Here is a 26,154-nt window from a genome sequence, read left to right on the forward strand (position 1 = left end):
CCGGCAGGCTGGGACGAGACGGCCTGAAGGCTGCGTCTCCCCGGCGGTGCGTTTAGATCTCGTGATTACGGTCGTGTGACCTTAACACGACGACCGTGCTCCTGCTCCCCCATTAGTGAGAGCGTGGCCTTCGCCTGCCCGTGTGCAGGGCCGCCCTCCCTCGACTCCGCTGCCTGTCGCCACTCTTCTCCCTGCTGGGGAATGTCGTTCGAGCAAAGGCGTGGCTTCCCTCCTATGGCTGCACCCGCACGAGAGTAAAGCGAGAACAAGTCAACGACGAGATCGCTGGCCTCGGCGCGCTTGGCGAGGCTTTTAAAGCAATTAACAACACTATGCTCACAGACAATAATGAAGAAAAAGGCTACTGAAAAAGGCCCGGCTCCACCTTAAAAGAAGATAAAATTAGGTAATGTGTATGAGCACTCCAGAAAAATATACATGGGAAAAAGCCTAAAACCAAAACATCAGTAAACCAGACACACTTAGAAAAATGAAAGCTGATTTTTATTTTATCAACAGCCATTCTTTAAACATGAACATGCATACGTAATACTCTACGCACACATCACAGTTTTTAACGTTAGTTAATAAAGGTTAAACACACAACATACATCCTTACAAAAAAGTCAAAATGCAAACTTAAAACTTTAAACAAAAGTCTTACTAATTTAAAAAAAGGTCGTGTTGGGTACCATTTGTACAACACAGTTAATTTAAACATTTTCATTTTGGCTGCACATGAAAAAAGCGGCAGTAGAAAATAAAGTCATCGAGGGTTTTTAAATAGCAGAATAGGCAGTTTCGCCATGCAGGAGAAGCAATATTAAATATTAGTTTTCAAAAAAAATCCACATTTAAAAATATTTAGTTCAAGTCACAGAATTTCTCTCAGTAGAGACCCCAATGCAATGCATAATTAGCTGCCTTAGATGGCCTGTCTGAAAGGACAACATCCCTTCAGAGTATAACTTTACTGATTTTGGCACAGAAAAGAAGTCTTAAGAACAAGAACATGATTAAAAAAGAGGGAAGAGGAACAGAGGAAAGAAATAAAAAGCAAGAGTAAATGAGATAGTAATTGCAATCACTAAAAAACTGTGCATTCTCAGTCACTGCAGAATACTGTCTTCTGTCTACAGCAGGTGCTTCTTCCAGAAGTGTCATTGCAGCATGGACTTAATTTGCTTGGAGGTAGTCTCATCATTCAAATGTTTTGTTGTGTACCTAAAAGAGAAAAGCAGCAGTTTGGGGAAATGAAAAGCACACAGTATCTGCATCAGGTTCTACAGTTACGAGACGCCGAGCCACGGGCCAGGCGATCTTTTCTCAAAGAATTATGCCTTGTTATTCCAGCTTCAGCCCTGCTCTGGTTCCGCTTGCTCAGCCTCCCCGCCACCCTTTAAACAGAATAGCCAACAGCTGTTTAACTGAGAACTACGGTGCTGAAATGACCTGGTCAAGTTCTAAAGTGAACGATTAGCTGTAACTTCTCAGAGGAAAGTTACTGCTGCTCCACCTCAGGGGTCCAGATTAGAGCCTTTGGGCCAAAGCCCGCCGCCTACTTCTGCATGGTCTGTGAGCTAAGCACATTTTTACAGTTTCAAACAGTTAGGGAAAAAAAAAATCAAAAGGCTACTACTACTTCATGCTAATGTAGAAATTACAAGAAATTCAAATTTCCGTTTTACTGGCACACAGCCACACCGAGGCGCTCACCGTGGTCACAGTCACCTTCCTGCCATCACGGCACAGCTGAGTGGCTCACCACGTGGCCCACGAAAGCCTGAAACGTTTGCTTACTCTCTCGCCCTTTATTAAAAGGGCTTGCTGACCACTGGTCTGTTTACTGTCTTTAAGTTAGTTCTGTCGCATCCCAAAGTGTTTCAGAGTTCTCTAAGCGCGTCATTTTCAGGTCAACGTGTTTTGCCTTAAGTATTTAAATACAAATTAAGAAAATCTAAAGAATCAGTAGGAGTGGTTCTTATTTCATGAGAAGTTTCACCATGGGATTCCTTCAGTAGCAATAATTTGGTAAGCAGGCCTACTGTGTGCAGGTACGGTCCAGCTTACAAGCTAGCAGAGGGAGGAAGACGGTAACGTTGTAGGCCACTGTGAGGACTTCACAGATTGTGCTAAGGCCGATGAAAGTGTGGAGGGAATCAAGCACTGTGTGATTTCACCGACGTTTCGAAGCATTGCTCCGGCTGCTGAGCGAGCGCTGCAGGGGGCAGGGACCGCAGAGGGACCAGCCGGGGGTCTGGGTTCCAGGGGCTACGTGACCAAGGCTTGGACCCGACTGGAGCAAGGAAACAGGTGCTCAATGCGCGAATGTGGGTCATGTTTTAGAGGTAATGCAGACAGAATTTACAGCTGGATCAGTTAACCTGGCTTACAACAATTTCGCATATATAGTCGTCCTTAAGGAATATACCATTTTAAGCAGATACACACAGTCTCTGTGTGTTATTAGGTTTATTTCAAATCAGTCTAACAACTGAATACCTGAACTCAAATGCTTAGAGGGATAAAGAGACAAACACATATGCTTATTAAGAACCTGACACATTCTCCACATTTCACTTAGAAGTCACTCCGAGTCAAAGCACATGAAGGGCCAGGCTGCCTTAGTGTGAACAGGGCTTCTCGGAGTGCTGGCATCATCTGCACCAGCTAAGGCGTTTGCCAGGGAAACGAGGAGCCCGCTCCCACCCCAGACCCAAGGAAGAGATGGACTCTCTGCAGGTGGTCCCCTGGGAATCTGTTTTTCATGTCAATCCAGGTGATTCCAAAAGGCCCTGAGGTTCGTTCACATAGCAAACTGAAGGCTCAAGGACAGAGCATCAAGTATATGGGATTTCAAGAGTAAAATCCTGAACTGGAAAACAGACTCTGACGCTTATTAGCTATTTTACCTTCTAGACTCTCAAGAGCTTAAGGTAACTGTACAATGGAGACACTTCCAACACCCCATACCCCCCACCCACCTCACAGAGCGGTGCTGATGCCTGAAGTCACGTAATGACGCTGCACAGCACATGTACAGCGATGTAAAAACGCTATGGATTCATTAACATCACAAAACTTCCCAGGTGAAAAAGTAAGAACCAGGCACAGAAGACGCTCACTTTGAATAGAAACAGTTCGTTATCTCTGCAACAAACCTCTATCCTCGACTTTTCATTACGTATCTGAAAAGCCCTCACGCCGGCAGGTGGCCCCTGTCACAACGGCGCACCCCCTCCCCCTTCCCCCAGACGCAGGCTGCTGCGCGGGGGACCCCCAGCCCGTCTCCCACGCACGGCCACAGCCTCTCTGTCTTAATTCTAAAATAAGAGACTGAACCACCTTCAGATCCTGAAAAATAAGAGTAAATTCTGGGTTCTTAATGCTTGAAGCACAGTCCCTTCGAGGTAAAGAAATAATACTAAAACCTAGACCTAAATTACACTATTAATTAAATCTCTGTAGTCGAGATATTATAATTTGTTCGGATTTCCATTTAAAAATATTCCAGCATATTTAGGAGCTTCAGTAACCAAATCAAATAAGTCTAAGCTGAGAAAAGACATCAAATGTTGACTGTCTGCTTTATTTTCGTTATAAGAAATAAATAAAAATAATAGAGATCTGCCTTTGTGAACAGGAATGTAATCACCCTATATTAAGCGAAAAGAGCCAGTTGTGAAACAGTTTGCGTGGTATTATTTTGTAAAAAGATTAAGTATTATACAGAACCATGACTATACAAGTGTAAAGAAAAAATTCTGGAAAGATATTTATCAATATGTTAATAGTGGTTTATTTCAAAATAGTGAGATTTCGCAATTTCTTAATTTCTCTTTAAAATTTTGTTTGCTGGATTTTATTTATAATGAGCACATATTATTTTCATTAAAAATTTTTTAAAAAAGCAACCCTTCCTTCAAGAGGGGCAAAAAGTGAAAGCCAGACCCTTCAGCAAAGCAGTGAAGCTCCTATTCTACGGGTGTGCGCGCACACGCACACTCGTCACAAACCGCCCGGGGTCTCAGCTAAACGACCACGCGGCCAGGGGACAGAGCTCCCCACGTCTCGCTCGAGCTTCCCCGTCACACCCTCGTACTCTCTGCACCCTGGAGCATGGTCTCACGTGTCTTTTCCGATCCGCGTGTGCACACATGTATACACACCTGAGGGCGTTGAGAAGACCTTCTACACTATTAGGAGGCTGGTCCTTAAGAACCTTGATACAACCTTTCATCTGAAAGCAAAAGGAAACAGAAAAGGTGAAACTTCTGTTTTTTCATCTAACATTCACTTTCAAAATAGAAATAATTAAAATAGCAATATGACTACAGAACTCCTGAGAAATTACATACTAAAAATGTAATTATTCTGAGAACAGGGCAAAAAAATCTACCCAACTGTTATTATTTTCAGTTTGTCAAACAGAACTGTAAGAATCAAACCGAAGCGCCACCCACGCCCCACACCGAACCCCGCGCCGGCTACGGGAAGAGCTGGGAGGGTGCCGAGCAGCTTTGCAAAGGGCAGAGCGGACGCGGTCGGAAGGAAGAGGCGCCTGCCCGGCAGCACACGCCACGACGAAGGTCGTCACGCATGCCACAGGCAGAGGGCGAAACCTGCGGGGCCGGAATCGCTCGCACCGGGGTTCACAGAAGGCCTGGAAAGCCAGGGCGATGAGTGGGCAGCGATGAGGACGGCAGCAGAGACTGAGACAGGCTACTGGAAAGCGGACAACTCGGCGAGGATGGCACAGGCGGAGGACGAGCCTGACCACTGGGAAGAAGCATGGCTTTGGGGGCCAGGCAGACGTGGGTTCAAAACCCCGCTCTCCCATCCGCTAGCGATTCCGTTACTTCCTGTCCCTAAGTGTTAGTTTCTCTGTGCGTACAGGGGCGGGAACACCTACATCCGAGGAGCACTTCAGGTGCGTGGGAGAACAAACGGAAAATTCCTGGGGCACAGTAATCTCTCAACACACGTTAACTCGTGTCTCTACACAGGATGCGCACGCATCAAGGCAGGGAGGGAGACTGGCTGTCAGGAGTCTAGACACGAGATGCTCCGGGGCTGAACGAGCTGTGAAAGGGAAACCAGCGGGTAATCCGCAGCAAACACTGGCTCCGATTCTGCGAACCGGCTGTGCCGGGTGCAGAAAGAAACGCGAGCCCAGGCTATCGCCACGGATTATGAATGGCGGGGGGAGAGGGGGAATGTGTAGTCTTCCATGTTTTTCACCGGAGCACCTCTACTGACTTCTAGCAGACATTAGAAAAGGAATCTTTTGTTTGAAATACCTTTGGCCAAAGGAATGAAAGGATACAACAAAAAACAATTTCTTAGGAATGTTTATCCATATTGCCAAATATGCGAAAGAACCACTTAGGAGCAAGGGTCCCCATGCGGGACGCCACAGCGACCCCGCTCACCCCTGCACCCGCTCATCCCCTGCACCCGCACGGGCTCCGCGCAGCACTGTGAGGGCGCGGAGGAGGCCGAGGCCACCGCCGTCACAGACCACACAGCCAGCTCTGTGACCCGGCACAGCCTGCTGCTCTTTGACTAAAGCCTGTGACTTCCATTTTTGGAAATTACTAGGGGTTATGTACAATGACGCAACTTACATCGATTTTTGAAGTTTTGGCAAACGCTCCCACGGGGTGTACGTGGTCATAGAGTATTATGACGCCCACCATGACCCTCAAGCAGAATGACACCGTCTCTTCATTTGTGAATCGGCTTCTGTATTCCCTGGAGGGTAGAGAAGAGACGGGCGGGTGAGGCACATCACAAAGGAACGAGCTGCCTCGACGCTCAGTCGAGGCTGAAAGATGGACCCGGCTAATCTCTAAAGGGGCGCGGAGGAGTGAGGCAGGCAGAGCAGTCACCGCCTACCCACTCGGGCCTCTGCGCCGGAGTCCTCGGCCCTTCCGCACAGCAGGGATCCATTCAGAGGAATCAGCACGATGACAAAAAATCTCACTGGCTTACCTGAGCGAGCACGTTTGCTATTTAGGGGCTAACTCAATCTAAACCCGTTATTGCATTACAAGATTCAAACTTTCTAAAAGTCGGTCATGTTCTTCTCCCATCTGGAAGAAAGAAATCGAACTTCTGTGTGGAAGGTGGCGCGGAACTGTCCAGAGCCAGGATGCAGACAGTGGCGCGTGGGGCCGGCCGCCGAGCACGGCCCTCACTCCCCAGGACCCCTCCCTCCCGGACCAGCACCAGCGGGGGCCCCTGCCTCGTGAGCACACTGCCACTAAGATGGTACAGACGACACTGCTTTGGAAAATACGAAGCGTCACACAACAAGGACGAACTAGTAAACCATATACTGATCAGGATCTGCCTGGGACAGGAAAACCCAGCCGGGCACCACTGAGGCACACGTCACGAACGACGTGAGAGGGAGGAGAAACCCGGAAGGGAATTCAGGCGAGTGGTGAACGCGGTGAAGACAGAGAACTGATACTGAAAGAGACAAGCAGAGGAGTCGCGCTGGGCCCCTAGCGAAAGGCGGGTCCTTCACTGCACAAGCAGGGAGAAGGCGTACGAGAAGCAAAACCAGAAGGGCCTTAGAGCTCCGCCCCCACTCCCCGCCACCCCCACCTAGAGCGGCACCACAAAATGCCCATCCTGAAGACTCAGTCCGACTGGTCTGAGGCGCGTGAAGACCACAAGTACTTCACACTTCACCAGAAGCTATGCTAAGCGGCCAAAGCACTTTAATTTTGTTCCTATACTGACAATAAGGGGTACACTTCATTTCCGCATTCACGTCTGGACCATTTCGACGGGGTCATTAGAGTGAGAAAGATCGGCTAATACTCACGGTGTTTCCAGCATGACTCTGCACACACTAGCCATGGTGCTTAGACAATCTGTGGTGTTTTCTATTGGTAAATTTTTATTCTGTAAAAGTGCATGGAGAACAAAAAAAAAAAAGTGAGTTTTTACTTAAGTATAACCTAAAACCTAGCATAACATGAAAAATTTGCAACTTTTAAAATCTGGCTCCTACTCTCGATTTTGTAAACAACATACTAGATGGAACCCAGAGGCTGCTCTGAGCTCCGGGGACAACGCAGCGTGCAGACAGGCCTCAGGCCGGGAGGGCTGGGGGTGCCACCCAGGGGAGGGGGCAGTCACTGGAAACACTTCGAGCAGAATTTACGCTTTAGGAAGAGAGCTCAGCTGCTCTCTGGAGAAAGGACTCTCCTGGGACGGGAGTAGAGGACGTGAGAACAGTCAAACACGAACGCAGGAACCCCGGTGAGAGGCAGCAAGAGACGGGTTACGTTTTCGGATTCAGCGTCTGCTTTGAAGCGGGGGCAAATAAGACTGTGATGCAGTGGGCGTCGGGGTGGAATAAGAAAGGACTTCGGGATACTAAGCCCTAAGTTATTTGCTCGTATCAGCACACACTGCAGAGAGACTCTGAGGGTCCGGGTCCAGCTGCAAACTCCTGCAAAAGTGAGGACTGCAACGAGCGGAGTCGTAACCTCTGCTGGTGGAGGCCTTGCCTTCGGGTCATCAGAAAGGCAACATCTGCGACGACGTGTGCCTGCCTGCAGCGCGCGGAGAGAGCGCAGGGCGGGGCGACATCGGGACTTCGGCTTGGTCACAACACTGCTGCGGTGTCCGCTACCCACCCAGAGGGAAGCCGCGAACTGAGGGTCGGCGTGCACGTGTGGGCCTCAGGGACGGGACAGCGGCCGGTGCCTCAGCTCAAGGCGGGGTTTGGAGCCGTGGGACGGGCTGCGACCGCTGCGTCCGCAGACAGGCAGGACATGAACAGCGCAAAGCGCAGCTTCCTACGCGACGCTCACCTCTGATACAAACTTTGTGGTGGCGTCGCTCAAGGTTTTCAGCATCGGGGTTGCCTCAGCATAAAACAAAGACATTCGATTTGCCAATTCATTATTTACTTCATTTTCTCCTTCTGCCTGTGTAGAAAATGAGAGCGTTTTATATCAGTTCATAAATTATTAAATGTGATCTCATGACCTCGAGTATAGAAGGACCTAGGCAGAGTGCCTGTCCTGTTATTGCTCGCTAAATGAACCTAATCAATATTCTTCAGTTTTATATTTTGACCTTCAAGTGTACATAATACTTAAATATTCTTTAAAAACAGAAAGATTAAAAATGATATCAAGAAATTTTAAAAAAGAATTTTAAGTGATGTTAAACAATTAAATAAAACACTGACGAGCTGCCTTCTGTGTACAAGGGACTGTCCTAAATGCTATGGAAGACAGGGAGATGACCATGACATTGCATGCTGCCTCCACTAGAAACACACAGGCGATGACTGAAAAGGGGGTGAAAGAAAGACTAAAGTTAGACTGGAAAAAACTAAAATGGACCCACAGAAGAGTCAGACTCTTGCAGGTGAGGATGGGCAGGTGCGCAGGTCTTCCAACCGGCTGGGAGGCAGAGTGTGACTCTGTGTAACTCAGTGGAATGGGCAGCGACTAGGGAAAGGCTGGAAAGGGAGGTCGGGGTCAGAGTGCAGAGGGTCTTAACTGCTAGCTTAGGTTCTTCTGTATGTGACGGTGAACCCCGTGCAGTGTTAGAAGAAAGGAATGACAATTATGTCAATTTTCTAAAGTTAAGTGATGATAATGGGCAGGTCGTGCCAGAAAGAAGACTCTAGGTTGGAAAACCAGTTCTGCTGCTAGAGAGTGAGGGTGAGGCTTTCGGCTACGATCCAGGCATCAGCAGCTGAAGTGGGGAAGACCTCGGAGATTTCACTGGACGACGACTAGGCTTAGCTAGGATTACCGAAGGTCTTTAACCTTGAGTGATACAGGATCTGGGCTTAGCTAGGATTACTGAAGGTCTTTAACCTTGAGTGACACAGGATCGTTATGACTAAGGACTGGGGGTTTGCTTTCCCTTTATTTTACATGGTAGGTATGAGAAAGACAGGTGACAAGGTCAGCATCACAGCAGGAATAGGTCTATGCAAAACCGAAGGGACACGAGTCAGAGATGCTCTGTGGAAGGGACGTCCTTCCTCCAGCCCAGGGCCTGCTTTAGAGCAGCCGCTTCATGAAACATCTCCTCAATGGAAAAAAGAGAATGATCTCCTTCGGTACTTTTTTAACCCTTATACTACTCACCACTCTTTCCATTCTTATATAGTATTTCTTTATTAAACTATCTACTAGTGGCTGTGGCTGATCCTGGAAATTTGTTTTTCTCATGATGTAGGTCCCTAAAATTACCCAGAGAAAAGGTAATACTTTCTTCCTTTTTAAGGTTTTACTTATGGTCTCTGACTCCTCGGAGGGAGAAAACGGAATTAAACAGCTTAAGATGAGAACTTGAGCGGCTCGCGAGCCTCAGATGGGGAGAGATGCCCCACCAGCCCAGACACAGGCACAGGGCCCGCTTCTCACGCGGCCAGGTCGGGTGCAATGGCCCTCGAAGCCCACCGCCCCTCGAAGCCCGCCGCCCCTCGAAGCCCGCCGCCCCACTGGCCACGGCTAGGGCTTCTCCTATCCTCACCAGTTTCTCTCCAAGATTCTTCCATTCTAAGAGTGTGGGGACAAAATACTCATAACCACTGATTCACAAAATTATCGTGCCATTAAAATGAGAACATACAGTCAGTCAGTCAGTCAATCTTATGTGGACAAACACTAATTTTACTGAAGTGGTCGTAGGAATTTAAGAGACAAAGTGGGAAAAAGAGTCAACACCAAAATGTTTGCTACATTTTGCTCTTTCTTCCTACAGCTGTGGGTGCTCATAATTACTAACTTAATTGCTAAACTTTATCAGAATGACCAAATGAACGAACAAATAAAAGGGTAAGTGGAACAAGCGGAAAGATGAGTTATCACCACCCCTAATTCAAAGCATTAACTCACTGGAACATTATTAATCCTCATGCGACTCAACGTTCTTCTGTAATAGCTGAAATCATTCTGTATGGCAGGATTTGTCATCTAAAGAAGACATTTTGAAAGAAAAATGTATTATGTACTACATGTTAGTATAAACATTAATTGAAAACTCTACTAAACGCATTTCTAACTAGTTAAGTAACATTCCCAATTTGTAGTACCATTTTAATAACTAAAACTGGTATCATTCAGGATGGTTTTTTTGCACTTAAATTATGTAACACCATACTTGGTCCTTACCAAACATACAGAATTGTACGGACTGTTTCTCAGTCATGGTCGGCATAATTCCCAAATTTTACATACCAGTCATCCGTGCTCAAAGTATTAATAAAAGAGAATAGTTGTCTATAATGCAATCTCAAAATGCTCAAGTTAGAAACTCAGCTCTTCCATTTTCTAGGCAAGGTCACTGAGACCCTGGGAAGTCAAAGGACCAGCCTTGGAACCGGTTCCTGCGGCAGGGCTGAGAGCGGGACACAGGTGTCCGGACGGGAAACCCAGTACTTACTTCCTTACACTCACTCCTTCCCACACCACGAGACAGGTAGGGAGGTGGACAGGAAGGTGGGGGGTGGGCGGAGCGGCAGGAGGGAGGAGATACCTTAGCGTTTTTATATAAAACAAAGTTGAAATAAACTGGGAATGAGGAGAAAAAAAAATCAGAAAAGGTCAATATTGTTTCAGAAATATTTTTGAAATGAAGTTAAGACTGAATAGTGGGTAATTTGCTATTTGCTATGCATATATCAGAAGACCTGCTATAATTTTTAAATCCAGTTTTCCATACTTCCTAAGGAACATAAGACATAATTTAGAAACATTTTAATAAGGTCTCCAGGCATTTCCTCCTAGTGAGTGTTCATGGAAAGACTCGTGATTTTCATACACTCGGGGCCAGCAGAAAAATCCCACCTTGAGTTCATCAAACCGGAGTGTGAAATGAAGAATTTCTGCAAACTGTTTAGCAAGAGCCTGCTCTCGCTCTAGATGCTGGGTGGGAGAATACGGGGTACTTGTCAAGGCTCCCAGGAGACCTCTTAATGCTGCTTCTAAAGAAAAAAACATTAAAATATTAAGTTGCATCTCCCTGATATATGTTTATTAAAAAGTGAACAATTTATAAGTGTTAAGATTTCAATTCTCATAAAAGTAAGGTCTCTTTAAAATCCAGATTTACCTAAATACACTCACTCAAGCTGAATACTGTTTAATAGAACAAAAACCTTAGACGGACATATTCGATTTTGTAATTCTATAAACCCAATTAAAAATAATTTAATTTGAATTAAATACCAGGATCAAAGGGCAAATTTTATATTACTTTCGCCACTCTACACAGTGTTGATTTTTATAAAATGGTAATTGTTATCTACAGCTAAGTAACTTCAATGTCATTGTGTCCACAGCCAAATGCATTATCAACTTCTCATACTCTGAATACGTTGTTTATTTATCTATAAACTGTTTTCTTTCAGCTACTAAAGGAAACAAAATTGGTTTATTAAGTAGTTTTCTGAGTTTCTTAAAAACTTAACATCTGAGGATCATTATATAAATATTTTAATTAATTACGTAAGTAAAATGGTCCCTTTGAAATAAGTGCTACTGTTGGAATGCAAGACTAATAAATACTGTATTTAAAAATGGAAATACTGATAATTCACTTCAAAAAAATTATAAAAACCAAACTAATTCAGTTACAGATTGCAGAATCAGAAAATAATGCTAGATTCTATTCAGAGAAAACACGAGCCGGCAGAGTTAGAAGGTGATCTGACGCTAATGAGTAAGTGTCGGATTAATAAACAGGTACCTCTTAATGATGAATTTATGTCAGATCATCAATCTTTACCTTAAAAAAGACAAGTTCTGCTATTTATGAAGACCTGATAATGAACCGACATTATACTGTGCACTTAACCCAGTCTCTCACTTAACTTTCACCATCAGCTGTGACATAGGCATTACCAATGGACAAACCGAGTTTCAAGTTAGATGTCGAGGGCAGAGCTAGCTAGTAAACGCCAGGTGTTTCTGACTCTGTGGCCCTGTTCTTTCCACTATATAAACTCTCTCTCAAATAAAGGAACATTCTACCTAGCACCTGGGCTTGTCATCCTGATGTCCCCCTGACCCCAAGGGGTGGAATCAGGTCACCTGACTGAGTTGGAATGGCCAGCGACCACAGTTAGAGAACTTCTGTTCACGAATGGCTGAAGCCCTCAATGGCAGATCTACCATGAAGGCGACACATACTCGAGACGATAAGGCTGCTTAACTTATCTGCCTCTGAGGCGGCTAGATCAGCCTCTCGCCTTGGGGGCCTCTGCTGATACTCGACAGTCCTACTGGCCTACAATGCCCAGCGTCAAGAGAGGAACCAGAGGAACCAGAGACAGAGGGTCCCAGAAGGTGGGATCCCAGAGGTGGCCCAAGTCTCTGCCTCAGCTGGAGAGAAAGAGAAGTCAAAGAAGGGATGACACAGGGATTGGTCTTTCTAATGAGGCTCCTAAAACAAAACCACGCGGTTATGACTGGGAAAAGGTAGATGACGAGGAGGAAATTAATGGGCTACTCGGCCCTAAATTCTGGAAGAAATTAGCTTGCAGACCAGTGGAGAAGCCAAAGCTCTCTAAGAAGACTGCAACGAAGACACTAACTGGGAGAAATAAAGGAGACACGTTAGTCCACAGGATAAAGCAGGAAGGGGAAGCGACCGGATGACCGGGAGAGTGGGGCGCCTCGGAAAGCCCCCCTTGAGACACAGGAGCCATTTATCCTCACCAACTGCCGACTGTCTATCAAAGAGCAGTCCCTGAATCCTAGAAGAGGACCCAAGGACGAGAACCATGCGGGATTTAAGACAGCCAAGAGACAAGGCCTCCATCACTGTGTGCGCTTTAGGATCTTTTGAGTAGATGTTGGTAAATTTAGCCCAGTGAAAAGGAGTTAATGTGTGGGAAAACCTCACTCATCATTATCCCTGCGGGCGGCCCCCGGAACAGGAGAGAGAAACGCTGAGGAGAGACGAAGCCATCGGTCTGCAGTCTGACCGCATGACCTCTCCTGCGGCAGCTGCCTTGACCGGGAAGGCCTCAGACAGAAATGTGCACCACAGGCGTTTCCCAGACCAGCAAGGGTAATAAGGCCCGAATGGCCAGGCTCAGTGTCTTCCCAGTTAGTCAAGTGATCCCTCATAAATGTGCCAACTGGCAAGAGATCAGGGTCCGTCGTCTGAGCACACCCACGGGACAGCTGCAGAGCTCAGACAAGCGACCCGCTCCGGGAGGCCGCGAGACCCTGAAGGACCTCGTCTGTCCTGAAGGCCGTGTGGTGCTCCGTGTGCTGGCTGTGCTGTGCTTCTTCATCTCTGCTCCACAGTGCGGCAGGGAGTGAAGAGACGAGAGGTTTAGTGGACAAGAAGCAGAAGGCTCAAGGCACTGAGGTCCAGACGGGACACTGGAGAACGTAACGTGGCCGCGCCCACACAGCTAATGTGTGGCACACGCCGGAGTTCACACGTGGGCCGTCACGCCCCCGAAGCCTAAAATCCATTGAGTGCGTCTCCTAAATACTCACCACACATTTGATACAGCAGGTGTGTATATTCATTAATCCGTCACTCACTCACTCATTCACTCAACAAACACTGAGTTCCTATCACATGCGAGCAAGGATACACATCCTGTCAGCAAGAAAACTGGAAAATTACTAACCAGGTTGTTGGCTAAGAGATGAGGAGTAAGTCATCAGATCGTAAATTTTACTTTGCTTATAATTCTTCAGAAGCCCCTAGAGTGCTATAATGAAGATTCAGGACTCCCACACGACAGCATGAGAAATGACGGCCTTTGGCTATTACCTGTGTTAACACAGCCCTCTTGAAATGGAACACAGCAACACGCACCAGGAGCCTGCTTAAAGTCCGATAGTTAGATGGCAAGAAAACGTGTAAGCCTTCCTAGTTCGGCCTACTTTACAACTGTGCTCTTTTTACTGGCAAATGCTGAGAGACCAAGATGAGCCCGAGCACCATCTAAAGCAACTTAACTGTAACTGCGGCCAGGAGCCGGCAGCACAGGAAAAGCTCCAGATGCGCTGGAGTCCGCACGGCCAGGAGAAACAGACCCAGGCTCTCCGGGGCCACAGAGCCGCAAGCGACGGAGACACCCGACTGAAAGGCCGATCACGGGAAAGAACTGACTGTCACGCGTGGGGAAATGACAATTCTGATTTCTAGTAAGAGAGGATAATTTATAGAACACTTCTATCTCAAAAGGTATTTTAAAGCACCGCATCTTTAAAAAAACAAAACAGGACTTCGCTTTTAAAGTAAAAGTTACGAACGCACTTGGCCAAGAAGCTAATATAAACGCCCGGCCAGCTTCCATCCTTCAGAGCAAATGGCTAAATTTCACCTGTTCTGCCTCCTCTTTCAAGAAAGGGAATTCCAACTTTTACTCACTGTGTTGAAGGTACGAGTCTGATCTCTGAATAATTTTTCCCATGCAAGGGAAAAAGCAAACGGTTTAGAATTCTTTTTGCTTTAATAACACACTTAGATAACTTTGGATATATCATAAGCTTCCTCTCATCTTATACAGTTTTAGCTATATGAACTGAGCATAATCAGCAATGAGTTTAAGAACGCAAAAAGTCTAAATAATCCAGGGGTCTGTGGATTAGTTCCCACATATGGGAAAGATACAAGGACCTTTAGGCTACAGAAACCAGAGATGTCCTTGTGGAAATTATAATTTCTCAAGGAGAATGGTCTAAATAAACTAAAACCTGGGTTGACAGGAATGATAAGATTATGCTCTAATCTTCTAGTCAAAACAAACTTGCTTGATATGGAACATATAAATTTAGAAATGTGAACATAAAATCCTCAAAATTACTTCTGCTGTCTTTCTCAACAGGGAAGTCATAATTACAACTTTCAACTTACCTAACCTCTGAGAAAATTCATAGAATTTCTTTAATTTGCCTACGAGCGGAACGACCGCGCCCCACGCTTTCTCCTGTAGCCTCTCGTCTGCAGGATGCTGGATTGCCTTCAAGACCCAAAAGAGAAGAAAACTGTCAGTTTTAAAAATCAGAGAAGTGTAATTTTTACATTAAAATGTAGGTTTTGGCAAACGTCAAAAACCCTGGAATAACCTATAAAATCCAGACTAATGGGACGCCGAGAGTGGCCTTCTCAACCCCACCGACGCGTCACGCCTGTTATAATACATTCTTAGTTAACTTGCAATGAATACGGAAATAAGAGAATAAGAGCCTACATGACATGTGTTTGTGGAAGATGTCATGCCTTGGTACCACAAAACAAACCATTTTATATTGGTTCCCATGCCACAGACAGGCTTTCTTAGTGGGGTTTTTTTTTTTTTTTTTTGGTCAAATGATTACTTTAGTGGAATAAAAATAAACCCCCAAAATGCAATAAATGAAATAAAATGCCAACTCTGGAAACAGGCTAGGAAACTTTCAGAAATTCAAATTCCAGGGTCCAAAGTAGTTTTAAGAAACCTACCGAACACATAAGAATCTACATCAACCTGTAATACGTGATTCAGAAACTGTCATATTTATTCCCTTTAACTAAATTCTTGGAGTCCAAGTTTTCTCAAGTTTTCCTTAATAAGAAGGTGTGAAACTAGTTTCAAATCTGTAAGGGGAGAAAATAAATCATAATCTAGAGACTCCAATATAAATGTGAATATGCCTCTCTCTATACCCAGTCTTTCAGACCACTAGGCATTCTTTTGTGAATGTAGAGGGTTAGTCTCAAAGAAATCTATTTTCTTGCTTTCATCTTTCTTTTGCTTTTCCAAGCACTTAATGTTCTTTTCAACAACCTGGTTTGCTTTCTCTCACATCTTCGAACAATATAAACACACCGTCTGGAATTGAAACTTGTAACCAAGGTGTGGTGTGGGGCCTCCTTACGAACACCTTCGGGAGGTCTCAACACGTTTAGGTTTTCCCAAGGCACTACTAGCATCCTGACTTCGTCTACACCCTGCCCCCACAAAAAAGAAAGCAAAATAAAACAGAAATTATACACTCGGAGGATGCGCTGAATAAATTAGCTACAAACTAAATAAATGGGCTATATATTGTTCAAGCAATCTGTTTTATAAGCTTGGCATTATATTCAAATTGTCTTTGTTTTTTAATATAAAAAATTTTCAATGATGCTTAAACATGAGTCTGAAGTAAATCTCATTTATGTGACTGACTAGAAATTTTTTAACGTTAAATAAAATGACATTACAACATGTAACAATTTATATTTCACATTATATTAATGTGGATATTTTAAAGGGATTGTGATATTATCCTGATGTATATGAAAATTCCTTTTAGCCTCCAGCCCAGTCTCAGCCATGTTTTATAGCAAGTAGTAAAAAATTGTTTATTATTAAGGAAATGAGCAAATAGCTAAAAAATTTTATTTTCTTCCCTTGAGAAGCCTATCAAAGTTTTCTTGCAAGGATCTGAAAATGACTTTCTAAATATCTACTCATTCTCATAATACCAAAACGCTCCAGCAAATGTCACCCGTGAAAACGAGCAGTCACCTGGCTTCCTGGCCCTGCCTCGCTCGGACTGGACCTGAGGACAGTGCCATCTTCGGTCTCCCTATAGCTCCCACTGCTCCCCCCTTCGCACCAGGCTCAGTGCTGGGCGACAGCGTTCTCGGCAGAGCGCCCATGACAGCCTGGCAGGTGGAAGGGCGCTCACGCCAGCGTCCGTGGTGCGGCTGCGGAGCAGGGAGTCTAACTCTCATTTTTAAAAATGCTGAAACTGTTCATGGATAAACTGAAACAGGGGTGGAAAGTCCTTATTTCCATCTCTAGTGAAGTCTCCTAGAGAATAAGCTTTGTTTATGTAAAGGCATCTATCTTAAATCAAATTTTATTCTATTTAGAGTCCTGGTTAATAAAATGCTATTTAAACAAAAAGATACACAATTCCACACCATTAGCATAGTAATGGCAATAAATTCTCAGTCTACGCCCCACGTGTCAGGTATTAAGCTATGCCATGTAGATGGCTTACGTAATAACTTTATTCTCAAAACAAATCTATATAAACCGCTTCCACATTTTTGCTTTGCCATAACTGTTTTTACATTTATGTTCTTCTTGAATGAATCTTCTCTTTTGGAGAATATTCTCTAAAATATAAGATTCTGGTGCAAGAGTACAAATAATTTTATAGGTCTTATTTTACACAATGCAAAACTGACCTCCAAAAAGACAGCCATTTTATAATACCATTTGCATTTAGACTGTTATTTCACAAACCAACAAATACCGAGTTTTTGACTATTATCGTACAGGAAAACTTTTTGACAATGATGTGCGCTTATTAGCAAGTCTGAACACTTTTCTATTGTCACTGCTTTTTCATAAATGGTTGTTCTACTAAATCTTCACATTGACCTAGGACAGTTATGGTAGTTATTCCTGTTCTTTGTATATTTGGTATATATTCCACTTTTATTTGCACCTTAAAGTGTCTTCCTACTATTCAGAAATCTTCTTTGCATGTACCATTAAACCCAACCATCAACACACATTTCTCAGGGAGCATTTCTTCGACTCCTTGAAGAGTCACACATTTATCCCCATCTATGAAAGCCTTAAATGCTGTTTTTTAAGAAGGGTTTTCTGGCTTACATATTTTATATTTATTTTATTGACCTATTTCTCCATCCTTAAGTCCTTTACCCAACAGTTTAATGATGCTACCTTTATAAGAAGTCTCAAAATCTGGAAAGGAGAATCTCTTACCATTGCTTTTTATTCTCTCCCTTATTTTTCAGTGTTCCTTCCTCAGTATTGTTTTTCTATAATTCTTTAAAACTTTGAAACATCTACTGACTTTCCCACGTGACCAGTCACGGAATGCCAGCAGTGAACTACACGTGGCCGACGTCGCATCTCCTGAGGAGGACACAGTGCTGTTGAGACTACAGCAGCCCATGGTGAACTGCAATCTCCGGTCACAGTGTTAAGAGCTCCCGGCTTCACAGCCTCATAAGCCCTCTCTGAAATGACCTATATATCAACTTTTCTATCATTTTACTCTCTTCCAGAAGATTCCAATGGAATCTTAATACCTGTTCAATTACGTCCACATAAAGACTTTGGGGGAAACATTGCCCACAGGAAGCAGAGTAACCCTTCCACTTAGGAAGTTTTTTTTTTAAAAAAAAAAAAACAAAAACATAAGAGTTCTACCTTAAAAAAATCAAATAGGTAATAGCAGTTTTTCTTTATTGTTTATGGAGACAACTATAACCAGTTCATCAGAATTCAATTATCAAACAAACTTTAAAGAAGTTTAATGGTACTGATGGACAATCTAAAATAAACTGCGGCATTAATGATCAACATGGAGAAACTATGAAACATTTTTTGAACGACTTGTGAACTGGTGTGACCTGTAGGGAAAGAATAATTTATCGATTAGTAAATTAGGATCCTGCTTAATCATTTAAAATCTTCTGCTTCCATAAATGTTTTCTTTTGCAAAGTATGTTTAAATGTTTAGAGAACTTGACGTTTCAGAGAAATGGTTACACGCCTTCATGTACCGAATAACCTTAAGGTTTTCTTTAAGCAAGGACAGTGGCGAGGTTGATCTAAAGCGCTTGTAGTTATCACTTCTCCAACGGCCACTAACTACTCATGCAGCACCGCACTGGGTGCTGCTAACGCGAAAATGAGCGACCCAGTTTGCCCTCCGCAAGCTGGAGGTACCGCAGTGAGGAGAAAAACACCAAATCTCAGCGGTTAAAAAAAAAAAGTTATGGTCATCATAAAAGAAACATATGCAAAGTACTACGGCAAGGGATACAGGGAAGTAAGAGGTAACTGGGATTTGAAGGAAGGATATTGAACAGGAAAAGAAAAAAAGAAGGGCACATTCCAGACAAAAACAAAGGCAAGGAATTGTCCACGTGAGAGACATTCAGGAACGAGCAGTTCAGCACGGGGACGGGCAAAAAACCAGATTCGCCTTGTCTGTAATTTCCCTCCGTTAATGGCTAAGGCCAACGGAACTAGAAACCAAAGCGTCATTAAACTCCCTCTTCGACTTTACATTAAACATCCAGCCGACCACTAAAACCTGTGCCCACTCGGCCCAGAGCGAATCGTCATCTTCTGGTGCCTGCACTTCCTTCTGCCTTCACGATCCTCCAATCGCCATCAGAGGAATCGCACTGAGCGTGAACTGCCAGCCAGCAGACTGGCCCCGGGCAGCCTTGCGCCGTCGGGCACAGAGGACAGCAACAGAAACACAAGGGTGGGGGGTAACGAAGGAGCCCGGTGTGGGCTGTGCCTTCGAGAGAGGCGTGGTGACACGCGGGCTGCGAGCTTCTCCGCCAGCGGCAGCGCAGGGCACCTGGGCACGTGCACATGCAGAGGGAAGGATGTCAGCAACAGAGGAAAAAGAGAAGACGCAAGTAAGGAGAGGGATACGTAGACAGTGAGGTTCCAGAGGAAGATGGAGAACGGAGGCAGAGAAGTCAGCCTTGGAGCAGTAGAGACACAGCTTCTTTTGAAAAATCGAAGAAACAGAAAAACTGACGGGTGAAATGAAACCTGGTTAAGTTCAGAGGTCTGCGAGAAGAAAGCTGAGGGAGACCCCAGCAGACATTTGCTCTGTGGTGTAAAGCCACCATCAGACAGAGCTGGCGGGGGGGTGGGGGGGACGGTCCAGGCAACATGGATGATTTCGGCTTTCCTTAGAAAGCTTAGGAGCCGAAAAAATAGACCGGCAGAACAAAAAAGCCAGAGAAAGGTATGTTCTCTCCTCCCCTCCAAAGAAAGGACAAATGGTCCCCCATGGATGCTGTAAATTTCAGGTGTGAGAGCAACCAAAAAAATAAAATATTCTTTAATATACATAAATCACATATTTGTAGAACACTGTTTTCCCTTTACTCTTGTATCATTGCAACCACTTTTGAAATAATGCAAGCGATCTTCCTTTAAATATAATACTTAAATGTAATAGAGAATTCTAAAGTACAGAAAACAAGAGATTAAAACAGTGAATTTTATTTGACTGGAAAATGTTTATGCTTTACCTCTCGTATTTCATGGCCAGCTCCTCTATATGACTGCAAGTCCTCCAAGATGCCTTCTGCATCTTTTAATACTACATTCACCTGATTATAAATTTCCTTCTCAGACTCTGTAGGCTGGGCATCTAAATAATAGGAAAGCACAAGAAAATTCACAGTCACATGATTTTTTTTAGCACATGTATAACTCTAAGCATTCCAAATTTCTAAAGATGATTAACATTTTACTCAATGTTAACTTTGCACTTGTTAGAAAAGACTGATCATTTTTCCATAGTTCTACACTTGCTTAACTAGCCTCAAGTTCATATCACAAAGAAGCATGGGAACACCAAACGGTACTATTTACTTTGGCTATAAATCGTGACTTGGATATTAACTGAACTTGAGAACTGTAATTCAAAATTTTAATTGTGATGGAATTAATAATCATTTTCTACTATTTTCATCACTATCAGTAATGATGGTAAATTCATGAGTAATGATCTATTTTAATACAACAGAAATGAAAGTTATTCTATCTTGCTCACCTATGGTTTAAGACTGAAGTGACTTTACTTTCCTATAAAGTTCATTTTAATGACTAAATTTTATATAAAAAATTAAAAACTGTTTTAAAACAATCGTGTTTAGATGCTCCTCTCTTCTAGGGACCACTTAAATTGTGTGCGCATGAACTTGTCTGCCGATGAACACAAGGTCAAGGTTCCTGTGCAGAGTTCAAATTATGAAACTGCTCCAGAATTACTAGGCCACAATATCATCACTGAAATTTTTCAATACTGAAGCAAACACTGAGTCCCTACATCCTTGATGCTGAGTGAGAGAAAAACGCAGGGAGAATTAGTTATAAAAAGCATAATCAGGAAGACAAACATATGGGCATTCCACCACCTGTAGTGTTAGCCACGCAACATATGTCAATCCATGACTAAATCTGGAATTCTCTCTGCTAGACTCTAGGTAACAGGAATTCTGTTTTTAAATAACATGGTCATTTGTTTCTCTAAGGATAAATCTTTTTTATTAAATTTGAATTTTTTTTTTTTTTTGGAGAAAAATGGATGTTCTGTGAGGAAACTGAGTTTTTCTTAACTCTTTCCAACTAGGCCACATTCCATACTACGGAAGGCATGAAGCACTTAAAATTATAAACATTGTGATTACAATAATGTTTCAGAGGGGAATTATGCTGGCAGAAAGCCTCCCTGCTATAATTTTCTGTTATGATAGGGGAGGCAGACCAAATCTATATAATGTGAATTAAGAACATTTCTGGTGAATCTTTTTGTTTACCAATCATATAAAACTAGTATCTTGACTTTTCTGCGCCCACTCACTCCGCCTGCCCACAGATACGTAGTGATCTATTTATACTCCTCTCCTTAGAAAATTTAAAGAAACTTTTAGTTCCCACTGGAAACCAGGAGCCAGGAATCCAGATGCCTAAAAACTGTAACTTTATTCTGCCTTGGAGCAAGTCGTAATTCGAATCCACCTATTAAACCTGCCAACAGTCAAAAAGATACCACGTATTTTCTAAAATCAACAATTATGGTACCAAATTTTAATTTCAACGTACTTAAAATGGTACTACAGAAACAATAAAGTAACATTTATGTGCAAAGCCAATTTAAGAATGTGTGTTCTCGTATCTGTTCCCTTATTTTTCAAATTTCTTTTCAGAAATCATATATTGTTTTGAATGAAAACATGATGACAAAAACCTACACGGGAGGAGCCAATTGAAAAATTAAATTAAAAAAATTTATCTAAAATTATGAAGGCATTATTGGGAGCGAACAATGATACTGTACCTAAATGATATTTTATTTTATTGTGTGGGTTTTAATTAATTAATTATTGTTTTTTCCTAATGGTGACATTGGTTAAGGAGATCCAGTAAGTTCCATCTGTGCACCCTGACGGGAAGGCATATATATATTCACACTGTGTGTTCACCTCCCAAAATTAGATTTCATTCTGTCACCACATATTTGACCCTCTTTACCCTTTCTACCTCCCCTCTCCCCCCTCCGCCCTTCCCTCTGGTAACCTCTAATCTATTGTCCGTGTCCATAAGTCTCTGCTAAACGACATTTTAAAAATCAGTCTGTCATTTAGCAGTAACATCCTTCCACATTTAGCCAGACTATACTCTCCAAAGCAATAGTTAGACACACACATTTAAAAAGTACACGTCATAACGCTTATACTTACACCAGGTGCAGAAGAGAAAAATACTTTTTACATGCAAAAACAGCAGTTTTAAACTTTTTTATATGGATTGTGAAACTACAGACATAACATCAATAGTAAACACATATCATAGTTTAAATTCATGAAGAGGGAATTCATGACAAACACCAGTATTTTGACTTTCACATATTAAAAGGTATTTGTGAAGTTTGCAAATACTAAACTCTGCATTTTTGGTGTGGTGACTAGTTGTTAACAGAAAATGTGACACCGAGACTTATATATATATACAAAGATGCTTAACATGTAGATTTAAATAGACCTTGCAAGTGATTAATAATTATTAAAAATTTAATAAGTACCAAGCAATTTAAAAATGAAGACTATTTCGGTTTCCCCTAAGGGTGGGAAAAACGCCCAGCACCACACTGACTAAACGTTTCTCAGACTGTCACAGGAGAGTCACAGTTATAATTTTGAAAGCTGCTGAAGACTGCTGCGGAAATGAAGGCAAACGGAAGAGAGCAGACGGGTAAGCACCGCGTCACCGACAGCGAGCCATGCGAGGGGCGGGACGCGGGGCGGGGGGCCAAGAGGGGACGCGTGTGCTCGAAAAATGGCATCACAGAATGAACCCAAGACTTGTCACTTTGATTTTTCACAGCAAAGAATGAAAAATGTTATTACTTGAAGAAAAACGTATCCCTTAGCCAGCTCATAAAAGGATGTCCATTTGATTGCAAAATAATGTGTCTACTACTGAGAATAGGCACAGTGCTTACTCGTGGAGCTTATTTTTAAAAGCTGTTCGAGGGAAAATACAGCGTATTTCAGCTGTTCTTACTGTTTGAAGGTAAAACGAAATAGTTTAATAATTTCACAACGGTTTCCTACAGAAGAGTCGCTGAAAGTAATGGCTAAAACTGAAGTTGTTATGGTTCAAAAGGAGGCAAAGATCAGCTACAAAAGGAAAAAACTAAAAAGTCACATAAAAATATAATTGTATAAGGGGTCTTTCTGTTTTAATCTTGTATTCATTCAGTAAACACTGACATTCTATCTCAAGTTTCATCGAGGCAGAGACATCGATGTAAGTACATACTACTGGATAGAATGCAAACTTAGTACTTAGTGGGTTTTCTATAATATCTGTTGAATGATGAGAAAGTACACAGATATAAATATGCCTCCAGCATGAGTTAAAAGAGACTATTATGCATTTGTTATCTCTGAACAAATAAAGTCCTATTACCATTGTAGAAAAATAAATAAATGAATATGCCACTAGAATAAACATATTTCAAAGTACAGGACAAAAGCAATTGAAAATATGCAAAAAAGGAAAATTAAGTTAGACTAAAAAAGCGGGTATCAACATTTTTAAAGGGGGGGAACAGGTAACACAAAAGACACAGAATTAGAGGAAATGTGTGACTAAATGGAAAGGCACTGAAAACAAAGATCAGAGAAGGTAAGGCTATTTCTCGTTTGCGAATATCCGCCCATATTCACTCTCCTACTTTGGTCTAACTGAAGATAAGTAAATCAAGATAAATAAACACTGAACTTCTATCATTTATAAAGCACTATTCTGAGGTTGGGAAGGGATATAAACATAAATAAATAAAAGTTCCCTTTTCTCCCAAGAACCACAATTAGTGAACCAATGCTGTCGTTAGTATAACTGCCACCAGACTGTATGGGGAGATTCTGAGCTTATATTTTAATTGAATCATTATTTTTAAAATAAAATCATCTTATAGGTATAGCTTGTTTTAAGAAAGAGACTCTCTTTCTAGGACCTCAAGAACAGATAACATGTTTCAATAAACAGACTGTCTTAAGGCCACTGTACATCTTTCATGCCTTAAGGCCTTTGTACATGTCCCCTCTACGATGTCCTTCACTAAATTAGCTTGAAACATTCTAATTCCTCCTGTACAACCCAACTCAAATGTCACCATCAGAAAGTCTTCCATGATGCCCAATCTACTTACTCACTGCCAGGTAAAGTTAATCATTTCCTGCTCTATACCTTAAATGTGAATTAACGTAAAGAAAATTATTAATTCCACCTATTCTACTAGATTGAAAAATCTCCAAGGTAGAGACTGTATCTTAGTTATCTTTGCATCCCCAGAACCTACTTGCTGGTGTCTAGGAGGCAAACCACAAATGTCCACTGAACTGAAGTGAAAAACAGCACTTGTGTGTGCGCAAATGTAAATTAAGGGAGTAACGATTTACGATAAAGACATAGTCTTTATTTTGTAAGCTTCAGGGTGCCACCGAATCATGTCTAATGTGTATTAGAACAGTTGGTTGGTATATAGCTTGCCAAATGCTGGCAAAATGCCAGCATGGAATTAGTGCCCCAGGTGCCCAATCATGGGGATACACCGAGCTAGATTTAACCAATCGGAATGATGGAAACAATAAACCTAAATTACTCTGCTAACCTGAATATTATTCATCATCTAAAAATAGACAATGTAATACTAAATAGTTTAATAAAAAATTTTGGCTTTATTCTCAGTAATCGTAAGGAACTGGCAAATCAACTCTGTTGGCAATTTGAGCCTGGTATAAAACAGTTCAAAAGAGAATCCATCTGAAGGGCAAAGGTCGCTCACTTGAGTATCTTAATGCTAAGTAAACTTCTACAAAGGCAAATTTCTAAAAAAAAAAAAAAAAAATGAAGATAAATATGCAAATGGATGAGAGATAAAACTGATTAAAGAGAACTCTAATGTTAGAATCAAAAGAAAACATTTTAAAATCTGAATAAGAGATAACAAACTCTGGCCTAGTATACAGTATGTTTTCACTAAATTTCATTTACCGTATACCAGTAAGTATCAAACCAAAAGTTCTACATTGGCTGATTAAAGGCAACAAAGCATTTTAAAATTTATAACTGCCTTTAAGGAGTTAACACTACATGCAGTTCTTCATTATTGGTGACTCTTGTTGTTGTTAGACATTTAAACCGTTTCCTGCCACTAAATTAGCTATTTAAATTTTAAGGATTATCCAACCTCCTCCATGCCCCACCCTAGTGGAAAACCAAGGCCAGATAATATTTTAAATACTACAGTAAATTCTTGCTCTCACTTGACCACAACATAATGCTAGGTTTATAAAAAGATCAAGTGCCAAGTCTTGAACAAGATCTTGACTGTATCAAAGCCAAGATTCTGCAAATGTAAGGAATTTGAGACAGAGTAAAAAGGGAGACAGAATAACAGAAAAATATACAAGCCCAAGTTTGAAACAGATGCAAATAAACTAAAATACAGCTCTATTTAAGTTGTCTCATCTGAAAGAATAATCTTCAAGTCAGCAATCTGCTCAACATCCCCAAGCTGATTAAAATTCATGCTAAACATGCACTTTAAATAGCATTGTTAAATTGTTGAGAAGGGTCAAGAAAACCAATATGCATTTAGAGACATGTTGCCCTAAAAACCCAACAATTTACCGCGGTCCTGATACTGACACTTCCACTCTTCGCTCGCCTGCACGCGGTACCCAAACCACACAGACATTGACAGGAGTGTAACAGAAGCAGAAAACCATCAGAGACCATCGATGATTCCATAAAATGGAGATAAGCTATAAACTGATGTGTTCATATGACCTGTCCTGGCTTAGAGAAAAAAAAAAATATATATATATATATAAATTATTTATAAAGTAGAGTGAATTGCATAATAGCGCATAAACTAAATTGAAGTTCATGGAAAATGCAATGACTCCCTACGGATCTTTTAAAGGATTTCTGTGTTTCGAAAATCAGAAAAGTTCTTAAATTTCAAGTATTTAAAAACGTGTTCGAAAAATAAATAAATAAAAATAAAAATCTGTTCAAATGTTTTCATCGTAGGCGGTGATGGAAAGGATCGCATGTGACGATCT

At 42.3% G+C, this 26,154-nt stretch overlaps 1 protein-coding gene and 1 non-coding gene across 13 annotated transcripts in view; both read right to left on the bottom strand.

Annotated features, from left to right (window-relative positions):
* Positions 1-482: 482 nt before the first annotated feature.
* The window catches only part of CYRIB (CYFIP related Rac1 interactor B), a 119,174-nt gene continuing 93,502 nt past the window's right edge, over positions 483-26,154 (bottom strand). For all 12 annotated transcript variants that reach the window (XM_036233038.1, XM_036233030.1, XM_036233036.1 and 9 more), the window contains 9 exons: positions 20,041-20,162; positions 14,878-14,983; positions 10,839-10,975; positions 9,888-9,965; positions 7,836-7,952; positions 6,839-6,918; positions 5,628-5,754; positions 4,170-4,240; positions 483-1,224 (listed from right to left, as the gene is read on the bottom strand). In XM_036233038.1, coding sequence (XP_036088931.1) covers positions 1,161-1,224; positions 4,170-4,240; positions 5,628-5,754; positions 6,839-6,918; positions 7,836-7,952; positions 9,888-9,965 — 537 coding nt within the window. In that variant the 5' untranslated portion in view covers positions 10,839-10,975; positions 14,878-14,983; positions 20,041-20,162 and the 3' untranslated portion in view covers positions 483-1,160. The remainder of the gene's footprint in view (positions 1,225-4,169; positions 4,241-5,627; positions 5,755-6,838; positions 6,919-7,835; positions 7,953-9,887; positions 9,966-10,838; positions 10,976-14,877; positions 14,984-20,040; positions 20,163-26,154) is intronic.
* On the bottom strand, positions 17,877-18,003 carry LOC118612077. The gene has a single exon (XR_004954784.1). It is a non-coding gene; the product is annotated as a small nucleolar RNA SNORA25 (small nucleolar RNA).

Source organism: Rousettus aegyptiacus, unplaced genomic scaffold (genome assembly GCF_014176215.1).
Source record: "Rousettus aegyptiacus isolate mRouAeg1 unplaced genomic scaffold, mRouAeg1.p scaffold_m13_p_15, whole genome shotgun sequence".
Classification (NCBI taxonomy): Eukaryota; Metazoa; Chordata; class Mammalia; order Chiroptera; family Pteropodidae; genus Rousettus; species Rousettus aegyptiacus.